The sequence below is a fragment of the Camelus dromedarius genome, chromosome 12 (genome assembly GCF_036321535.1).
Source record: "Camelus dromedarius isolate mCamDro1 chromosome 12, mCamDro1.pat, whole genome shotgun sequence".
In the NCBI taxonomy this organism is placed as follows: Eukaryota; Metazoa; Chordata; class Mammalia; order Artiodactyla; family Camelidae; genus Camelus; species Camelus dromedarius.
In genome coordinates, this window is record NC_087447.1 from 50,929,850 (window position 1) to 50,952,906 (window position 23,057).

At 37.2% G+C, this 23,057-nt stretch overlaps 1 protein-coding gene across 1 annotated transcript in view; it reads right to left on the reverse strand.

The window, feature by feature from the left end:
• Positions 1-460: 460 nt before the first annotated feature.
• The window catches only part of LOC105098265 (glycerophosphodiester phosphodiesterase domain-containing protein 4), a 51,993-nt gene continuing 29,396 nt past the window's right edge, over positions 461-23,057 (reverse strand). The window contains exons 10-13 of the mRNA XM_064491887.1: positions 19,772-19,993; positions 18,705-18,859; positions 4,577-4,724; positions 461-547 (exon numbers count right to left, since the gene is read on the reverse strand). Coding sequence (XP_064347957.1) covers positions 461-547; positions 4,577-4,724; positions 18,705-18,859; positions 19,772-19,993 — 612 coding nt within the window. The remainder of the gene's footprint in view (positions 548-4,576; positions 4,725-18,704; positions 18,860-19,771; positions 19,994-23,057) is intronic.

Here is a 23,057-nt window from a genome sequence, read left to right on the forward strand (position 1 = left end):
ACAAAAAACGTGGACTAGAAAGAGGCAGTGACTTTCCCAGGGTCATCCAGCAATCAAGGGCAAAGCCAGGACTAAAACCCAGGTTTCCTGGTTTGTGAACTTGTTCTTTACACAGAACCCTGCTATGTGGAAGGCAGAAGATGGAGGCACTTGTTCTGAACAACCTTCAACCCCTGCCCTCCCCTAACTGATCCACAGAAATCTGTAGTAACAGACTTCGATCATACCTTAGTGAGAATCCTTCTCCTCTGAATATGATCTCAGATTGAGTGGGTAGAAGGGGTGAGGAGCTGCAGGCAGCATGAGAAGAAATGAGAGATTCAGATGATAAAACCCTGTCTCCTTGAGGATTTGCCATGTGGGATTACAGGGAGAATGGAACTGTTTTTTCTCTAATCTCTGTTAAGAACCATTTACATTTTTATTTTAGGAAAAATTATTTAAAATTACAAATATATGCTTACCAATGAAAATAAAATACAGCAAAAATGAAAATTGCAGAAACAACATCCATAAGAATCCACATGAGCATATAGAAACTTGGTGTCTGCAGAACGGAAAACAAACCATAGTTATAGGACTTTAGAGCTGGAAGGGATTCTAGGTCATGTGGGCCAAGTCCCTTGCTTGGCTGCCAGGGATGGAGCAGGGGCAGATCAGGCAGAGGAACCTTGATTGGTGGGGTTGGTCTCACACACAGAGAACACCTGCCGCTGTCCCATCACCCCTTACCTGTGCAGAGGGCTCTACAAGGGATCAGACACTTCACACCCTTCATCTCCCTGGACCCTCAAGACAGATCTCTGGGCGGGAGTCCCAGAGATGTCACATAGCAAGTCTATTCTGGACAGGACTACAGCCCATTTCCTGACTTCCCGTGCTCTGTTTTCATCGATGGCTTCCCAAACCTGGCTGTGCATCCAGATCCACCTGAGCAGCTTTCAGTAATGCAGGCTCCTGGGTCTCACTACAAACTCTGGAATTAGAATTTCTGCATTTTTAACAAGCTCCCCAGGAATGAGCAACTCAGCTGTGAACCAGCATTTAGGAATCACAGTCCTAGATCATCATGCTTCAAATAAGTATGTTGAAATTACAATTCTTAACTAACAGGCCCACTTCTCCAGGCTCCTTGCCTGAATCACCCATTTCACAGAGCTCCCTCTTCTAGGTTCTCTCGTATGACTTCCATATGTCCTGGTCTGATCCTTCTTTCTACCTTCATTGTTCCCCCTCCAATACTGCTTGATGGTCCAGGTCTGGCATTTTCATTCTTCTTATCCACCCGATCCCAGGGTCTTTCTTTAGACTGATTAATAATGATAACAGCAGCAGCAACACTACTGACAATCAGGATAATGATGATAACAACAACTAACATCAGTGAGCACTACAGGAGCTAAGGCAGTGTTCCAAGCACTTTATGGGTATTTTCACAGCCAATCCTCACTACAGCTCTACTAGGCAGGTACCAACCTGCACTAAACTGAGGCTCGTAATCCCCTCTGGGAGCCTTACTGACCGATGCCTTGGCCTGCTCCCGGGTGCCCACCAGGTGAGCTGTACAGTCACCAAGAATCAGTTGTTCTTGCTCCCCAAATGGCCTGGAACAGTTGTACCTGTTGTTATAATTGTGCAGTGCAACTAAGTGCTACTTAAGTCTCTAAATTCTGAGTAGAAAACATCTGGCATTTTCAAGGAAACGAAGTCAATGCCTTGACAAACTTGATGAGGTCAGAATAGGTCATTAAAAAATAAACTGCAGTTGCATTAGGTGCAAGGGAAACACTGAGATACTGGGATTGGTGAGTTGTAAAAATCTGGGTGGATTCTTCATTCTTCTAATGACTATAACTTCTTCCTGTGCTTTAAGGAAACAAAACTTAGAAACAGACAGAGAATACAGACTTGTGGTTACCGGGGGGTGGAGGGTGGGAAGGGATAGCCTGGGATTTCAAAATTGTAGAATAGATAAACAAGATTACACTGTATAGCACAGGGAAATATACACAAAATGTTATGATAACTCACAGAGAAAAAAATGTGACAATGAGTGTGTATATGTCCATGAATGACTGAAAAATTGTGCTGAACACTGGAATTTGACACATTGTAAAATGATTATAAATCAATAAAAAATGTTAAAAAAAAAAACTTAGAAACCATAGATGATTCATTTGGAAGTATACAGAAGTAAGAGAATACACAATTCAATCATTTGAAATACCTTCCAAGGAAAGACTTTGAGTGTATATCAAAAGGTAAATGAATATTTTAAATTAAAATGTGTGAGGTATGTGTGTGGTAGATTGTTTACAAAAATGACCACAATACTCCTCCCAAATTGCAGGCCTATACGTAATGTGATTTTGCTGTTCATCTTCATCAAGAGGTAAATCTGTTTCTCCACTGCGATACCTTGAATCTGGACTTGACCGTAATATTTTCTTTGGCGAGTGGAACATTAGCAAACATCACAATGGGAGATCCTTGAAAAGGCATGTGCACTGGGGCTTGACCTCTCTTGCTGTGGGGAACCCAATGCCACCAGGGGAACATGCTCATGCTGGCCTCCTAGGGGATGAATGACCATGAAGAGAAACCACAATCATCCCAGGTAAGACCCTAGACATAAGAATGAGGCCATCCTAGACCACTTAGTCCAGCCAAGCTGGCTCGGATTAGAGAAACTACTCAGCCATCATACACAAAATGACAAAGAAATATTTGTTAGTTTTAAGACTAAATATTAGGTAGTTTTTTTTTTCAACTACTGAAATGCTAATAGACTGCATATCATTTATTTCATGATTCTTCTTTTAACTTTTCCAATTAAGAGACCACTAAGCAGACCTAATGGTGCTGGGTAAAAATGCTTCTATTGTACTATTTTTATCCCCAATTTACAAATTAACAAACTGAGGCCCAGACAAGTTAACTAACATCTCCAAGTTCACACGATAAGTGGTAGAGCCAAGATTTAAATTTGCGTATTCTACCTCAGACCGTGGGCTGCCTAGAAAAGCCCTTAAGACAGTGGCCTCACCTCCCTGAACAGTGACGCTAGGTCCTTTAAAAAAGCCCAGGCCAGGTATTGAAGGAAATCTTTTACCTACTCCTTTTATACTCTTTGAATTTTCAATCACCTGAATTTATTATCAATTCAAATGTTTTCAATTCAAGTATTAAAATGAAAAGTTTTACTTAATCAAGTTTAATATACCCAAAGGGAAGATTATGAGACATTACTGATTTAGGGGGATAGGATTATGGAGGGGTGTCTTGCATTATAATTTATACGTTTTGGTAATAACTGAATTTTATATAATGAACAAGTTTACTTTGCAAACAATTTTAAAAACCAAAAAAACTTAGCGATGTATACAGTATACACATGAAAGGGGACAGTATGGGGACAGACAAATGGAGAGGCTTCACCTATACCAAGAGACCTACCATCCAAGGTTTCCTTGAGAGTCAACTGCAGAAAGCTGCCCAAGCCACCAAGAAAGGAGGGGTAAGCAATTTTACACTGCCACCAGAGGGCCTCAAGGTAGTACTGGCCCTAAGATATTGTGCCCTTGGCCCTCATCCCCCTTTTTCCTGCTCCTGACCCTGATCAAGTCAGAAACAAGGGCTAGAGAGGCTGGAGGTACAGAGAAGGCAACCTGAAAAGTTTAGGTTCTCGTTTAGGTTTGTCTGCCTAAAGCTTTAATTTTTAAGGCAGTTTAGAGTTTGGGTTATTAGTTTGGACTAGACACTTAGATGCTGAATTGAGGTGACTAAACTATACTTTAAAAAATTATCTAAGAGTGACTAGAAAAGTTATGGGATCTGAGTGACATTTCATTCAGGGGCAGGGAAAGACCCAGGTCAGAGAGCAGTTTAAAGAGTCGGTGGAGAGAAATTAAGCTGTTTTCTGTTGTAGGCTACTGTGTGCCTCTCAGTCCACCTACTCCACACTGGTAAGACAGGCTGTGTAGCAGTTAACTGGTTAGCTGGGGCTCTCTTCACAGATAATAAGTGATGGGATTTAGCGGGGACTGTAACCCAGGTCTTCAGGTCCCCAAGCCTCCGGCCAGAAGCAGTTGCAGGACAGAAGGGGAAATCAAGCCTGGGGGCTGGACTCTCTCTCCTTTTCAAAAGCATTTTGCTCAGGACACACAGTTTTCACTTTGGATTCAAGTATACTTGGTTTTCTCCCCACACCTGGTGCCTCTGTCATTGCTGCCATGCCTCCAGGAAGGTGGGACCACAGGAACAGAACTCTGGAGTCAGACCTCAGTCTGAATCTTGTGATGATGTGTGAGGATCTTTATAGCTTCAAGCTCAGATTCCACATTGAGATAATAATAGTGACTAACTCAGAGGGTTAAATTACATAATGTATGAAAGGCACACTGTGAGGATTCAATAAACAGCAAGTATTATACCAGTATTAATTTCTCCCTGAAATCACAGATTCTGTGTGCCACATCTCTAATATCACATAAGTTTCTGCTCTTAAGTAGCTCCCTTGGGAGAGAAATGTCCTATTGCACCAGACTTGGAAGAACAATTTGAACAACCAGCTCACCATGAAGAAGTAAGGGTGATTTATCTGATTCAGGACCTGAATGTTGTCTGTGGTCACTGACTGAATCCTGGAGCACCAGGCCAGTGAGAAGAGCCAAGGTTCGTTAACGATGTATATGTTGATGTTGATGTTCGCTGCTTTATATTCTCTGGGAAGAAAAAGAACCCATAGAGGGGTTAGACTTAATCTCATATTCATCATCTAAAAGGGAAACAGCCACCATATTTGTGAAAGGCTGTTGCTTCAATCACCAGAAGCTAGTATTATTATAACTTTGGCTTATCACTTCATGTTTTCTACATAATTTAAGAAACTATTTGCATTTAAAAGAATTATTAGTTTATATTTTGGGGAAAATATTGCATAAATATGTAATGTTCTGACATCAACAACCAAAAGGGAAAGGAATGAAGCTGTCTAGGAGCAGAGTTATTGCATATTATTGAATTTAAGCTGGTATAAATTCAATCACAGTGTCATAACTTTTGAATGGTAAATGTAACTCCTATGGTAATCACAAAGAAATCAGATATAGAATATATACAAAAAGAAATGAGAAAAGGATTTAAATGTTTCACTATAAGAAACAACTAAACACAAAAGAAGATGAATGAAATAAGGGACGAAAAAGCTGTAAATATAGAAATAACAAAGTAAAATAACAGATGTGAGAGACAAAATAACAAATATTTACCAAGTAACAACATGACAATAATCCCCCCTTATTACTAATTATTTTCAGTGTAAATAGATTAAACTCTCCAATCAAAAGCCAGAGACTGGCAGAATGGATAAAAACAGATAACTCAACTTTATGCTGTTTATGAGAGACTCATTTTAAATCCAAATTTAACACACAGATTGGAAGTGAAAGGATAGAAAAGTTATTCCACACAAATAGTAACCAAAAAGAGAAGGGGTGGCTATACTAATATCAAACAAAATAGGCATTACATAAATCTTTAAAAATTTACAAGTGACAAAGGAGATTATGTATTAATAAAAGTTTCAATATAGCAAGAAGATACGATAATTATAAACATGTGCCTAAAGACAGACCAGGAAAATTTACAAATACTGACAGAACTGAAGCTGTAAAATAATAGTTGGAGATTTTAATATCCTACTCAACAATGAAGAGAACAACTGGAAGATAAGTAGGGAAATGGGACTTAATCAGCACAAGAAACTAACTGTATCTAACACATACAGAGAACACTCAGCCCAACAGTATGCACGTTTTTCTCAAGTGTACATATGACAATTCCCAGGATAGACTATATGTTAGGCCACAAATTAAGTCTCAATAGATTTAAAAAGATAGATATCATACAAAGTATTCTATCCAACCACAACAAGATAAAGTTTTAGAAGTCAATAATAGAAGGAAAACTGGAAAATTCACATATATGTGGAACTTAAACAACATACTTTCAAGCAACCAATGGATCAAAAAATAAATCACAAGGGAAATGATAAAATACCTCTATGTGAATGAAAACAAAAACACCAAAACTCACGGGATGCAACAAAAGTGCTAGGGGGAAATGCACAGCTATATATTTAAAAATCAAGAGAGACCTCAAAACAACAACTTAATGAACTAGAAGAAGAAGAACAAACTGACCCAACATAGCAAAAGGAAGAAAATAAAACAGATTAGAGCAGACATAAACAAGAACAGAAAACCAGAGAAAAATCAAAGAAACCAAAAGTTAGTTATCTGAAAATATCAATAAAATTGGTAAGCTTTTAGCTAGATGTACTAATTTAAAAAAGAAAAAAGACTCAAATTTCTTTCTGTTTTTTTTGGTCAAATTTCTGAAATGAGAAATGAAAGTGGGCACATTATTACCAATTTAACAGAAATAAAAGGATTATAAGGAAGAACTATGAGCAACTGTATCCCAAAAAATTGGATAACCTGATGAAATGGACAAATTCCTAGAAACAAGAAACCTACCAAGACTAAATCAAAAAGAATTAGAAAATGTGAATAGACCTATAATGAACAGGAAGACTGAATCATTAACAAAACTCTTCAAAAAAAAAAAAAGAGAATTCCTGGACCCAATAACTTTACTGGTGAATTTCATCAAATATTCCTAGAAGAACTAATACCAATCCATTAGGATGGCTATATCAAAAAACCAGAAATCAATAAGGATGTGTTAACACGGAGAAATTGGAACATTTGTGGCCTGTTTTTACAGCTGCTGTGGAAAACAATATGGTGGTTCCTCAAAAAATTAAAAATGGAATTACCACATAATCCATCAAATGCACTTCCTAGTATGTACCCAAAAGAATTGAAATGAGGATGTTGAAGAGATATTTGTATACCATGTTCATGGCAGAACTATTCACAATAAAATGTGGAAGCAACACAGGGGTCCATCGTCCAATGAATGGATAAGCAAATTGTGGTACATACATACATAGAGTGGGTTTTTATTCAGCCTTAAAAAAGAATGAAATTCTGCAATGGATGGATTCAACATAGATGAACCTTGAGGACTTCATCACAAGTGTAATAAGTCAGTTGCAAAAGGACAAATACCATATGATTCCACTTACATGAATCAAAATCACAAAGATAGAAAGTAGAATGATGGTTGCCAGAGTCTGGGGGAAGAGAACTAATGGTGGTCCACTGTTTAACGAGGATAGAATTTGAGTTTACATGATGGAAAAAGTCAGGTAGATGGACAGTAGCAATTGCTGCATGATGTAATGAATGTATATTAAAACCACAAAGTTGTATACATAAAAATTATTGCAAAAGTAAATTTTATGTGTATTTTAACATAATTAAAACATTTTTAAAGAGAGGGAAATCTGAATAAAATACAAACTCTTGGTTAAACAATTATGTTCAGACATGTAGACCAATGGAATAGAATAGAGAGCCCAGAAATGAACCCACAAACTTTTGGTCAAACAGTAATTATAAGAAAGCCAATGTAGCAATCTTAATAAAAGTAATCTTTAGATGAGAATTATAACCAGACACAATGGCTATTTCATAATGAAAGGGTAGATTTATCAAGAAGACCTAACAATTCTAAAAGCAAATGCACCTAACAAAAGTGTTTAAAATACAAGAAGCCAAACAACCACAACAATAACAACAATAAACAGAGCTAAAGGGAGAAATACGCAATCATAGTTGGAGATAATAAAACCCCCTTCTCCATAAATGACAGATGAGGCATAAGCCCTTAATTTGTCTTTGACTTGGGAGGTTGCTCCCAGAAAAAAATAAGGCAGAAGACCTGGTCTAATCTCATTTTCAACATGATGGCTGTATCTTTGCTAAAAAGAATAATATGTATTAGGAAGAAAGGCCTTATATATAGAACGTGTTCTAAAAGGATGTTCCTAGTTGAGTATTTCTTTATTACATATTTTGTAAATAAATATAAAATGTGGATTTATAAGGTATGGGTCCCTGGAGAAGCTCACATAAGCTACACAATTCCCTGGGAGTATTAAATAGAGATGTTTATAATTCAAATGCAAATAACCCTGCAAAAACTCACTTGTAGGCCTTATCTCCTACTGTGGGCCATAGAGTATGTGTCCAATAAAGGAAACCACATGCAAAGCTGAAATCCATGTCTCTGACCTCTCCTTGCTTTGTCTGATCCTCTTGACTGCCTGCTGTATTTTTAAAATTAACAATAAAGCTTCACAGTAGTAAGTTTTCTGATGTGTGTGAGTGACTTGCAACGTAATGCTATGTGTTCATTCAGTAGAAAAAGTAGAGAAAAATTAAGTATAAAAAGTTTAAAAAGACTGTCAACCAATCTAAATTAACTGATATTTATAGAATACCACACCCAACAAGTGAAGAGAGCATATCATTTTTAGGTGGACAGGGGAAGTTCACCAAGATAAATGATGTAGTGGGTCATAAGACAAGTTTAAATACATTTAAAGTATTGAAATCATACAGAATTGTTCTCTGGTTACAATGAATTTGAAACAGAAGTCAGTAACATGAAGGACAGATGGAAAGTCCTCATAATTTAAAAAAGTTAGCAACACACTTCTAAGTAATTCAAGAGTCAAATGGGAAATAAGAAAAACTTAAATATTTTGAACTGGATAACAAGACAATATATCCAAATTATTTATGGAATGCAATTAAAGTAATGCTTGAAGAGAAATTTATTGCTTTAAATGTTCATGTTAGAAAAGAAGACCTAGAATCAATCACCTAATTTTCTACCTAAAGAACCTAGTAAGAGACTGCTAAGAAGATGGCAGAGCAGAAGGACGCTCGTAGCTCACCCTCTCCCACAAATGCACCAAGACTCACATCCACAGACCCACTCAGCCAACCAGAGCACCTGCGGAACTCCGAAAGAACATCACCTTCTTCAAAAGATAAAGACGCCAAAAATCTGATAGGAGAAAAGGGAAAAAGAAAGAACAAAAGGCAAAGCAGAGCAGGACGGGTCCTGCGGGGAGGGAGCGGCAAAGGAGGACTGGCACTGGTTCGCTGGGTCTCCCCCTCTCCAACTGAGAGGCCAGCGGGACGGAGGGGGAGCCTCCCAGGCTCGGATCTGTATAGAGCAGCCCTTGACCGACAGAACTAAAACGGGCACAGAGGGTCCCCGCGACACCCAGCCTGAGACGCGGGCAGGCAGCTGTGGGCAGGGCCAGGCTGCCCAGGCAGGGCGTAGGAGGGGGGCGGCTGCACGGAGGCAGCCCCAGGGGACTGCAGGGGGCTGCGCACCGTGGCTGTGGGTGTACAGGGCAGAACAACCTGGGCCCTCCATAAAACAACATGTGCCCTGGGGGGAAGGGTGCATACCCCCATCTCTGAAAACCCACGGAAGGTTTTCTGGGGGAAGGGAGGCGGGGCTTAGGCACAGCCGCCATATCCTCCGGCGCTTAGCACCCAGGTGGGGGTGGGGCGAAACCTGCATCCGCACCGAAGGGCTTAGCAGCCTCAAAGGCCAGACGGAGACTTGTCTACAGCCCGACGCAGATAGGATCCTTCCACCCTGGTCCCTCAGAGAACTTGCTTCACCAAGACAAACAAGGAGCTGGGTTTTGGCCAGGAGCAGGGGCAAGGCTATCCCTCGTTCTTCCCCAAACCCACCTGCGGAGCGCCTACCCCAGGCGGAGCGCGCAGCTGCACAGAGCAGCGGAGCTACCAGCGGCGCGGGAGAGGGAGGGCGGACCCCAGCCTTTCCGGCAGGAACACAGCCCCTGACCGCAGTGCTGGGAGGGGGCGCGACCCGCCCTCCTACCTGGCCAGTCTGCAACATCTGACTGTGGCATCGGGAGGGACAGTGACCCAGCCGCCCACAGCAAAGGAGAGCTGCACCTGACCCAGTGTTGGGAGGAGGCACGATCTGCTTGCCGACAGACACTGGGAGCAGCACAGAAGAGGGCGCCAACGGAGGGCCTCTGGAAACAGCAAGCTGAGCTTCCAAAACAGGACGAAGACAGAAAGACTTCACATTAAAAGCACACAGACTCCAGGAGAACACCGACACTGGGCCCCCGCCCCCCTTTTTAAATCTGTTTTTACCTGTTCTATTTTCTATTACCCTCTTAATTTTTACTTCTTAATTCATTTCTATTTCTCTTGGGTTTTGATGTCCTGTTATTGATTAGACACAGGTTTCAAATACATCTATTCATCTCCCCCCCCCCCTTTTTGTTTTAAAGGTTTTAAAAGGACGTCTCAGCCTGATTGATTTTCTGCTTCACCTTGCTCTTCTATTATTCATTATACACTGTTTTCAAACCTTTTTTCTCCCTTCTTTCAAAATTCTTTCTCTCTCGCTCTTATTTTTTCTTTTTTTCCTAAGTCTTATTCCTAAATAGGCATTAGATAGATAAACTCCTTAAGGACCAAAATAGATAACTGATACTCCATAAACCACAGTGCCAGAGAGGTATGAGCAAGATGAAGCAGAGAAACCATTCCCAATTAAAAGAACAAGAGAAATCCCCTGAAAGAAAGATCAATGAAATACATATCAATAGCCTACTAGATCAAGATTTCAAAAAAGGAGTGATCAAAGTGCTGAAGGAATTAAAAGAGATAGTGTTTAGAGATATAAAATATGTCAAAAATGAAACTGAAGCTATAAAGAAGAGCCAAGTAGAATGGGTAAACTCATTGACTGAGATGAGGAATGATCTAATAGCTGTGCAAAGCCGACTAGATAATGCAGAGGAACGAATTAGTGACCTAGAAGACAGGACAATAGAAAGCACCCAATCAGAGGAGCTACAAGAGAAACAAATAAAAAATAATGAAAATAGCATAAGGGAACTATGGGATAATATAAAGCATCCCAATCTTCGCATAATAGGGGTCCCAGAAGGGGAAGAAAGATCAAAGGGGATTGAAAAGGTTTTTGAAGAAATCATGACTGAAAACTTCCCAAACTTAAAGAAGGAATCAGATATCCAAGGACAGGAAGCTCAGAGGGTCCCAAACAGGAAGAACCCAAATAGACCCACACCAAGACATATCATAATCAAGACGGCCTGAGTCAAGGATAAAGAAATGATTCTAAAGGCAGCAAGAGAAAAGCAAAGAGTAAGTTACAAGGGAACCCCCATAAGGCTCTCAGCTGATTTCTCTACACAAACACTACAGGCCAGAAGGGAGTGGCAAGATATATTCGAAGTCCTGAAAGAAAAAAAAGATGCAGCCTAGGATACTTTATCCAGCAAGGCTATCCTTTAGGATAGAAGGAGAAATAAAGAATTTCACAGACAAGAAAAAGCTTCAGGAGTTTAGCAACACTAAACCCATGCTAAAAGAAATATTGAAAGGGCTATTCTAAATAGAAAAGCAGCAGGATGCTACAGAAATGAGAAACTCACAACTGGAAAGGTGGTAACTCATGAGTTACAAATGAAATAAACACGAAATTATAAAAGAAGACACACAAATCACTGAGAGTGGGAGAGGGAGGCAGGGAAATATAGAATATATTATTTTCTTTCTTTTTTAAATTTTTTTAATGGTAGGATGGGTTTGAGATCATGTTACTATCAGTTTAATAAAAACAGTTATAGTAATGGGCTAATAGATTTACGAAAAAGGGTAACCACAAGCCAAAAACTTACAAGGGAGTCACAAAAATTAAATAAAATCCATGATAATACAAAGGAAAATTACCAAACCACAAAAGGAAGAAGAAAGGAACAAAGAGGATATACCAATTCAACTGCAAAGATAAGTTCAAAATGGCAATAAACACACATCTATCATTAATTACTGTAAAGGTTAATGGACTAAATGCCCCAGTCAAAAGACACAGAGTGGCAGACTGGATAATAAAGCAAGAACCTTCAATATGCTGCATACAAAAGACCCACTTTAAGGAGAAGGACACATACAGATTGAGAGTGAAAGGATGGAAAAGGATATTCCATGCAAATGGAAAAGCCAAAAAAGCAGGTGTTGCAGTACTGATTTCAGACAAAATAGACTTTAAAACAGAGGCCATAAAGAAAGATAAAGAAGGACATTTTATAATGATTAAAGGAGTGATACAAGATAAGGATATTACACTCGTTAATATATACGCACCCAATATAGGAGGACCTAAGTAATTACTAACAGAGATAAAGAGGGATACTGATGGGAATACAATCATAGTTGGAGATTTTAACACTGCATTAACATCACTAGACAGATCTTCCAGACAGAAAATAAACAAGGCAACAAAGAAATTAAATAATACAATAGAAAAACTAGATTTGATGGATATTTTCAGAGCATTACACCCCCCAAAAATAGGATATACATTCTTTTCAAGTGCACATGGAACATTTTCCAGGATCGATCATGTACTTGGGCACAAAAGAAACCTCAACAATTTTAAGAAGATAGAAATTATCTCAAGCATCTTTACTGACCACAATGCCATGAAACTGGAAATCAACAACAGAGAAACAAAGGAGAAAAAAAGGAAAGCATGGAGATTAAACAATACGTTATTGAAAAAACAATGGATCAATGAGGAAATCAAAGCTGAAATTAAAAAATACCTTGAGACAAATGACAATGAAAGCACAACCACTCAAAATCTATGGGACACAGCAAAGGCAGTGCTAAGAGGGAAGTTTATAGTGATACAGGCCTTCCTCTAAAAAGAAGAACAATCTCAAATAAACAATTTAACCCACCACCTGAATGAATTAGAAAAAGAAGAAGAAAAAGCCCCAAAAGGCAGCAGAAGGAAGAAAATAATAAAGATCAGGGAGGAAATAAATACAATAGAGATCAACAAGACCATAGAAAAAAATCAACCAAACCAAAAGCTGGTTTTTTGAAAAAGTAAATAAAATCGACAAACCTCTGGCAAAAGTCACAAAGAAGAAAAAAGAGACAGCAGAAATTACCAAAATAAGAAAGGAAAATGGAGAAATTACAACAAATAAAATAGAAATATAGTATATCATACGAGAATATTATGAAAAACTATATGGAACCAAACTGGATAACCTAGAGGAGATGGACAAGTTTCTGGAAACATACTGTCCACCAAAACTGAATCAAGAAGAAACTGACCACTTGAACAATCCGATCACTAGAAAGGAAATAGAAATAGCAATTAAAAACCTCCCTACAAATAAAAGTCCAGGACCGGACGGCTTCACCAGGGAATTCTACCAAACATACAAAGAAGAACTCATACCAGTCCTTCTCAAAGTCTTCCAGACGATTGAAAAGGAGGGAATACTCCCAAACTCATTCTATGAAGCCATCATCAACCTGATACAAAAACCAGGCAAAGACACTACAAAAAAAGAGAATTATAAGCCAATATCACTGATGAACATAGACGCCAAAATCCTCACCAAAATATTAGCAAACAGAATCCAACAACACATAAAAAAGATTATACATCATGACCAAGTGGGGTTCATCCCAGGGACACAAGGGTGGTTCAACATACGCAACTCAATCACTGTAATACATCACATCAACAAGAGAAAGGACAAAAACCACATGATCATCTCAACTGATGCAGAAAAAGCATTTGATAAAATTCAACACCCATTTATGATAACTCTCGCCAAAGTGGGTATAGAGGGAACATATCTTGACATAATAAAAGCTATATATGACAAACCTACAGCCAGCATAGTACTCAACGGTGAAAAACTCAAAAGCTTCCCACTAAAATCTGGGACAAGACAAGGATGCCCACTATCACCACTCCTATTCAACATAGTCCTGGAAGTCCTAGCCACAGCAATCAGGCAAGAGAGAGAAATCAAAGGGATCTAAATTGGAAAAGAAGAGGTAAAAGTGTCACTATATGCCGACATGTTACTATATATAGAAAATCCTAAAAGGTCCACACAAAAACTACCAGAGCTGATTGAAGAATTCAGCAAGGTAGCAGGTTACAAAATTAACGTTCAAAAATCAGTTGCATTTCTTTACACTAACGATGAATCAACAGAAGAAGAAAGTAAAGAAACAATCCCCTTTAAAATAGCACCCAAAGTAATAAAATACCTGGGAATAAATCTAACCAAGAGGGTGAAAGAATTATACACAGAAAACTATAAACCATTGATGAAGGAAATTAAAGAAGACTTTAAAAAATGGAAAGATATCCCATGCTCTTGGATTGGAAGAATCAGTATTGTTAAAATGGTCACACTGCCCAAGGCAATCTACAGATTTAATGCAATCCCTATCAAATTGCCCAGGACATATTTCACAGAGCTAGAACAAATCATAATAAAATTTATATGGAGCCATCAAAGACCTAGAATCGCCAAAGCATTACTGAAGAGAAAGAAAGAGGCTGGAGGAATAACTCTCCCAGACTTCAGACAATACTATAGAGCTACAGTCATCAAGACAGCATGGTATTGGTACAAAAACAGACATATAGACCAATGGAACAGAATAGACAGCCCAGAAATGAACCCACAAACTTTTGGTCAACTAATCTTCAACAAAGGAGGCAAGAATATACATTGGAATAAAGACAGTCTCTTCAGCAAATGGTGTTGGGAAAACTGGACAGCAGCATGTAAAGCAATGAAGCTAGAACACTCCCTTACACCATACACAAAAATAAACTCAAAATGGATCAAAGACTTAAACATAAGACAAGATACAATAAACCTCCTAGAGGAAAACATAGGCAAAACATTATCTGACATACATTTCAAAAATGTTCTCCTAGGACAGTCTACCCAAGCAATAGAAATAAAAGCAAGAATAAACAAATGGGACCTAATGAAACTTACAAGCTTCTGCACAGCAAAGGAAACCAGAAGTAAAACAAGAAGACAACCTATGGAATGAGAGAAAATTTTTGCAGATGAAACCAACAAAGGCTTGATCTCCAGAATATATAAACAGCTCATACAACTCAATAAGAAAAAAATAAACCCAATCCAAAAATGGGCAAAAGACCTAAACAAGCAATTCTCCATGGAAGACATACAAATGATCAAAAGGCACATGAAAAAATGCTCAATATCACTAATTATCAGAGAAATGCAAATCAAAAGTACAATGAGGTATCACCTCACACCAGCCAGAATGGCCGTCATTCAAAAATCCACAAATGACAAATGTTGGAGAGGCTGTGGAGAAAGGGGAACCCTCCTACACTGCTGATGGGAATGCAGTTTGGTGCAGCTACTATGGAAAACAGTGTGGAGATCCCTCAAAAGACTAGGAATAGACTTACCGTATGACCCAGGAATCCCACTCCTGGGCTTGTATCCAGAAGGAACCCTACTTCAGGATGACACCTGCACCCCAATGTTCATAGCAGCACTATTTACAATAGCCAAAACATGGAAACAGCCTAAATGTCCATCAACAGGTGACTGGATAAAGAAGAGGTGGTATATTTATACAATGGAATACTACTCAGCCATAAAAACCAACAACGTAACGCCATTTGCAGCAACATGGATGTCCCTGGAGAATGTCATTCTAAGTGAAGTAAGCCAGAAAGAGAAAGAAAAATACCATATGAGATCGCTCATATGTGCAATCTAAAAAACAAAAACAAAAACAAAGTGTAAATACAGAACAGAAATAGACTCATAGAGAATACAGACTTGTGATTGCCAGGGGGGCGGAGGGTGGGAAGGGATAGACTGGGATTTCAAAATTGTAGAATAGATAAACAAGATTATACTGAATAGCACAGGGAAATATACACAAAATCTTATGGTAGCTCACAGAGGAAAAAAATATGACAATGAGTGTGTACATATGTCCATGTATGACTGAAAAATTGTGCTGAACACTGGAATTTGACATAAAATTGTAAAATGATTATAAATCCATAAAAAATGTTTAAAAAAAAAGAACCTAATAAAAGAGCTAATTAAACCTAAAGGAAATAGAAGAAAATAATAAATATAATAGCAGTAAGCCAGAAAGAGAAAGAAAAATACCATATGATATCGCTCACATGTGGAATCTTAAAAAAGAACATAGATACAAAACAGAAACAGACTCACAGATATAGAATACAAACTTGTGGTTGCCAAGGGGGCGGAGGGTGGGAAGGGACAGACTGGGATCTCAAAATTTGTAGATAATGACAGACATATGCAGAATAGATAAACAAGATTATACTGTATAGCACAGCGAAATATATACAAGATCTTGTGGTAGCTCACAGAGAAAAAATGTGACAATGAATATATGTATGTTCATGTATAACTGAAAAATTGTGCTCTACACTGCAATTTGACACAACATTGTAAAATGACTATAACTCAATAAAAAAAAGTTAAAAAAATTGCAATCAGTGAGATAGGAAAGCAGATGTGCAACAGAATAAAGATAACAAAGCCAAAATTTGGTGTTTTGGAATGGTTAATAAAATTCATAAACCTCTAGCACGACCGACCAAGAAAAAGAGGGAAAATAAAAATTTTCAGTACCATAACGTACTGGAACTAGAGGTGACAGTTTTACAACACTGAATATACTAAATGCCACTGAATTGTTTATTTTAAAATGGTTAATTTTATGTGAATTTTACTTCAGTAAACTAGTTTTTAAGATTAAAAAATTTTAAAAACACTTAAAAATTCTCACCTCAGAAATAAATGAGAGGACATCTTTGTATTCATATAATCTTGGTTAAAATACCATCTTTAAAACATTCTCAGTCAAAGTGGCAAGGTCGCAATGTCTTGTGACAGTTATCTGATAAAGTGAGCACTGACCACAGAGAATGTACTGGAAATGTTAACATAATTACAAATATTCTGATCACAAACAGTACACAACTAACTTAAGGTACAACTGATTAATTTCTTAGTTTAGTTGTACTTGAGGGGAATCACTTGAAGTCTGGCTCATGAATTATTATGATCAACCTTGTAAGTACAGTTATATGGTAAAAATCCTTATTCTCCTCACTAGAATATATGATTTCCTTAAGAAAAAGGATGATGCCTTGCTTGTGTTGACTTTTCACATAAAACTAGCATGGTACATGTATATATTACTACTCAGTAAATGTTTGCTGAGCTACATTAAACTGCTTGATTTTCTAATAGGATAATCCCTCTTAAGTCTGATACCAGTTGAAACTATGCCCACATAACTATGACCAGGGAATGACTTTAAAGAATTACTAGTGAAAGAATATACTCTGGAGTCTGTCAGGCCTATATTTCATCTCAGCATGATTTCCTACTGACCAACTGTATCAACTTTGGTAAATTAACTAACATCCCTGAACTTTTCCTCTTTATACGCAAGTTTCCTCATTTGCAAAATGAGGATGACAGTAACTTCTAGGGCACAGCATGTGAGGACTGTGATAATAAAACAGCAGCTAACATCTGTCATGTTCCTACATTTGCCCAGCATTTTTCTATGTGCATATATGAACTATCTTATTTAATCATGTAATCATTTCATTAACTTTTTATTACCCTCAATTTACAAATGAGAAAACTTATGATTAGAAACTTGTCCAAGTCCTAAGTGTAGTCACCACCTGCCTGATAGGCAGGCCAGGATTTGAAAATGAGCCTGTGGTCTACCAATTACTTGACACATAATAAAAGCTCAATAAATGGAAGCTATTATAATTAATTTCAACTACTAGATTAATCTAAATTATGATTATGATAGAAAGAAATCATCTTAGAGCCATTCCCCATTTGAAAATAGTAAAAGGAGACAACTTCTCAAAATAGAGAAGTTGGGCAAAGAGAAATCATCTGACTGGGAAACAGAGGTAAAACATATATAATTTTCTAATGCTGAAAGAAAAAGGACATATTTTATGATCAATTTCACCATGACCAAAGAGGCAGGAAAAGTACACAGGTGCATCAAACACCCTAGTTCATGGCTTGAGATACAGAAAGGTATCTAGGGGAAGTTTTATTAGCCTAAGGAGATTTGTGATACATATCTACAATTATATCTACATCTATATAGTTATACCTATAACTATAGCTACATCTATATGTCCAAGGAAACTATGAAGCATTTAAAATTGTCCAAAAAAATTACTTTAAAACCTAATAGAAAGGGCCTAGGGATTAACATAAGCAGTGATTAATAACAATTAAGTTTGAAAAAGTTACCATTTTATTCCCAGGGGCTTTTAATTCTGAAAATATATCTCTAATTCTGTATTTATAAATGTGGTATTTAGTCATTTTAGTTTCTTCTCATACTTGGCTGTTTCAATTTTTTTTAAATAATGATTTAGTTACGTTCTTAATTATTCCCATAAAAGATCTAGATATCTGGATCACAAAGCTATTTATGAAGTACTGTTATCTATCTGGTAATGACAGAGGAAATCAACAACTTTTCGATGACCACATTATATAAAAACAAAAACACCAAGTATACAGAGAAGTGGGTTGAATGATGAGAGACTGGAGCATAAGGGGGAAGGGACTGAAAAATATGTTCCAAGAACAAGGTCTATCTTGATAAATGTGTGTTGGCAGAGAGGGAGGAAAGGGTAAGAAGAGGAAAATAGGCAATTCCAAAAAAAACAGCCATACAGAAATCCTGAGATGGGAGCAGGGACCTAAGCAACTTGGTTAGAATACAGATTTTGTGCAAGTAAGGTAACACATACCAAGAAAGGTGTGGTCAAACACTTACCTCAGCCCGTTGTAGAACAGCCTCTTGTAGTCAACATTTATTCTACTGATATTTTCTTTTGTAAGACGTTCAATGGTGAATAACCGGCCCACATGCTGAAAACCAGGAGCTGTGCTCCTGACATATTTCCTATCAAAACCTGGTAACCAAACAATCTGTAAGGAGAAACAGGATGTCTTTCAGTGGATAATCAGCAGTCAAGATACAAATAGCCCCAAGTAGAATGGGTACAGCCCCATTCCAGCACAGGTTAACAGTCCACATGGAGTAGAGAGATTCTAGCCCTTGGTGTCAACCGGGCCTGATATTGACTAATGAACTCTTATTATAATGGGACTTTCACCAGGGTTGTTCTGGAGCTGAGTTTTCCCAGTTAACATCATGGGACCAAGGCTCCATCATTGTCACCACACTAGCCAAAGTGGATGAGGAGCTGGAAGGTGTGGATGAAAGGTGGAAATCATAAACATCCCCTCTGGCTTATGATACTAAAAATTATCTTTGAGGGGTCATTTCCTGCCAACAGAATATGCTATTATGATCCATCTATGGAAACATTTCTATTTGCAAAAAGACATATCCTCATTTCACTCATAGCTTTCCTTCATATGCTTAGAATTCAAAAGATTTGGAATAACTGACTGCCCAAATGCAAAGAAAACATGATGAACAAATCTCTGCCCAAATAAGAACCAGATGTTCTTTCTATATCATTAATAAAAGCTGATCTTCAAAGCCTTAGCACTTTCTAATAGCTCTGTGTTGGTAATGGTACAGGTCACATCATACAGTCATTACACACAAGCTCTTTTAACAGAGTGATGACATTTCATTTGGTTTGGAACAGCAAACAGTCTCAATGTTTTTCCCCACTGATAGAAGTTTAACTGGGTCACTCTTTGATTGCCACATGTAGCTGTATAAGAAACTAACTCCATTTCTATAGGTAGCAAAATTATTTAAGGATCCCTGGGAAGAGCTAAAAGACAGATCAGGTTCAACTGCTATGCCCCTGGGACATGCTACCTATCTCCCAACCTCTACCATAAATATTGAGATAGACATACCAGATGTTGCTCAATTCCAGAGGCAAGGATCACGTTTACTACAAGGCGGACAAATTCTTTTCTGGCAGGATGTTTTGGTACAGGGCTATTAAGATCAAATATCACCAATTTTTTTTCCTTTTGTGCAAGTTCCAATAAATCAGTTAATTTTGGAATCTTCTGATTTCCTGCTTTTTCTTTATCAGCCTCTGATAGGGGTTTCATATGGTAAAATGGTTTGATCTAAAAATAAGTACATTAGAGAAAACATTGGCTCCTATCAAAAGCATCTTCCAATTCTCCTGCTCTTTATCCCCACACCCAGCGCTACGTCCATGTTGGTCCATTACTATTCAACCCACCAGGTCCTCTGAAATACTGGTCCTGAGATAAAAGTTTCAAAGAGAGAAATTAAATGTCATCTCCAGAGGTAATTATGGTACTTGGAATCATTTATTCTAAATCATAGAGCCTGTCGTATTCGCACTGAAGGTCCTTCCTGTTCTTGTCTTGAACTTCCTTTCTAACCCTTCTTTTTTTTTTCTATAACTCAGGGTAATACAATCCATTTCAGTTGCATTGGCTTCCCACATGTTCTCTCACTGTTCTAGTTTTGTGTAATGGAAAGAAAGTAAGCTTTGGCTTCAGACTGAATTGGATTCAATCCCAGCTCCAGTGCTCATTTGTCTTCCTGGCCATATCCACCTGTTAAAATCCTATTCTCATTTTCTTCTCCTTCTCTAGACATCCTTAGCAAGTGGCCCTTTCCCACTATTTTTCTCAAGGAGACTCAAGGAGAGTTTAAAACTAGGTTCTAGTTTTAAGAATGATACGGAGTAATCAAATAGCTTAAGTAAATCCAGCCTTATTTTAAAATATTTCATAAAGGACACATACTCAGAAAATAAGCTGGAATGGGACAATGACAATTTAGATGATCTATAACCTGTGGCTGAACATTTTCATAAAGCCCTAGTAAGTAACAAGCTAGAAATCAAGACAAACTTAAGTTCTCCACAAAAACAGCTTGTTACTTAAGTAAAACCAATACTAAAAGGTTCTCAGTTTTCTATGCCTATGCTTAGAGAAATTAAAAGTAGAAGGGCCACTGGATGATCCAATATATCAACTGGTTGAGAAACAGGGCAATCAGAGGTGTGGCCAAGATGGCAGAGCAGAAAAACCCTGAGTTTACCTCCTCTGATGGGCGCACCATTGGCAGACCATCTATGAGAACAACTTAAAGACTAACAGAAAAGATTTCCCACAATTACAGACATAAAAAAGGAACCAAGAGAGAAAGTAAAACACCATATGATATCACTCATATGTGGAATCTGAAAAATGACACAAATGAACTTACTTACAAAACAGAAACAGACTCACAGACATAGAGAATAAAATTATGGTTACCAAGATGGAAAGGGGAGGGCAGAGGGATAAATTAGGAGTTTGGGATTTGCAGATACTAACTACTATATATAAAATAGATAAATAACAAAGGTCCTACCATATAGCACAGGGAACTATATTCAATATCTTGTAATATTCTACAATGAAAAAGAATATGAAAAGGAATATATAGAGATGCATAACTGAATCACTATGCTGTACATCAGAAACTAACACATTGTCAACCGACTATACTTCAATTAAAAAATAATAAAAATAAAAATAACAGGTAAATAGATAAATACATAAAAACTATGCATGCTGAAATAAACAGAAAAAAGATTGATGGTGTTTAAGGGTTCAATCTTGTAACAAGTACTAAATAAGCCATAGAGATCTAACCTATAGTAAATTGAAGGCTGACAATATTATCATACTGTAAGTATGTTATGTGATAAATATCATTACAATAGCAACCATATTATAATATATAAATGTATCAAAGTAACAGGATACACACATTAAATTTACACAGCATGTCAAATTTATACAGTTAAAAAAAGGAAAAAAAGAAAAGAAAATGTTTGGGAATTTTCTAGGTATCTTTCTGTTAATGATATCTAGTTTAATTCCATTTTGGCCAGAGAACACACTTGGTACAAATCTATTCTTTTAAATTTTATAGATTTGTTTCATGACCCAGAACACAGTCTACCTTCTATAAATTTGGGTTTCTTTTCTGTCTATTTGTTCTTCAATTTCTGTAAAAAGAGTATTGAAATGTATAGTTGTGGAGTTTTTTATTTCTTCTTTAACTTCCATCAGATTTTCTTTATATAATTTGAAGTTGTATTATTCATTGCATACACTTTTAGGATTTTTATGTGTTCTTGATGAATTGACCCTTTTACAATTATGTAAGGTCCCTCTTTATCACTAATAATTTTCCTTGTTGTGAAGTTCACACTGCCAGATATTAATATAGCCATTTCAGATTTCATTTGATTAGTGTCTGTATGGTATAATGTTTTGCATTATTTTACCTTTAACCTATAAAACAGATTAAAAATAATATACAGGTTATAGTTGAAACGGGCTTCTTACAGATGTATAAAGTTGAGTGTTTTTTCAATCCACTCAGATTCCATCAGTTTTAAAACTGATGTTGTCTATTTGCTTTTAATGTAATTATTAATACGGTTGCATTTAAGTATTGCAATTTATGATTTTTTTTTCTGCTTGTCCCTTCTATTTCTGTTCCTCTGTTCTCCTTTCCTGCCTTCTTTTGGGTTATTTAAATTTCTTTTAGCATGCCATTTTAACTTATCATACATATTATATATTTATATATAAAACTATAATTTGGCTATATATCCTTGTAATACTTTATCATGGTTGCAATAAAGCTTACAAACTATCTTCCTACTCTGAACTTTCACCATCCATCTAGAGTCAACAGTTTAACACTTAAAGTAAAATGTAGAATTCTTACCGCTTTATAGGTCCCTATAGCTTCCCCCTTTCCCTGTTATGTTATAGTAATTATATATTACATCTACATACATGGAAAACCTCGTAAGAAATGTTATAATTTTCACTTTTAACAGTCATACATTTTTTTTCAAATTAAGGGAAGAAAAGTAGTCTATCCTATTCAACCTCGTGTTTACCATATCTGTTACTATTTCTTCAATCTTAAAGTTCCACGTTTCCTTCTGTCTTCATTCCTGAGGAATGTCAGCTTTTGCTACTGTCAGTTTCTTTGATTTTAGCCATTCTAATGAATGGATAGGGATATTACATTGTAGTTTTAACTTGCATTTCCCTAATGACCAATGATACTGAAAATCTTTTCATATGCTTATTTGCTGTTTGTTGAACTCATCTGATGGTAGAATACATATTCCCCTCATGT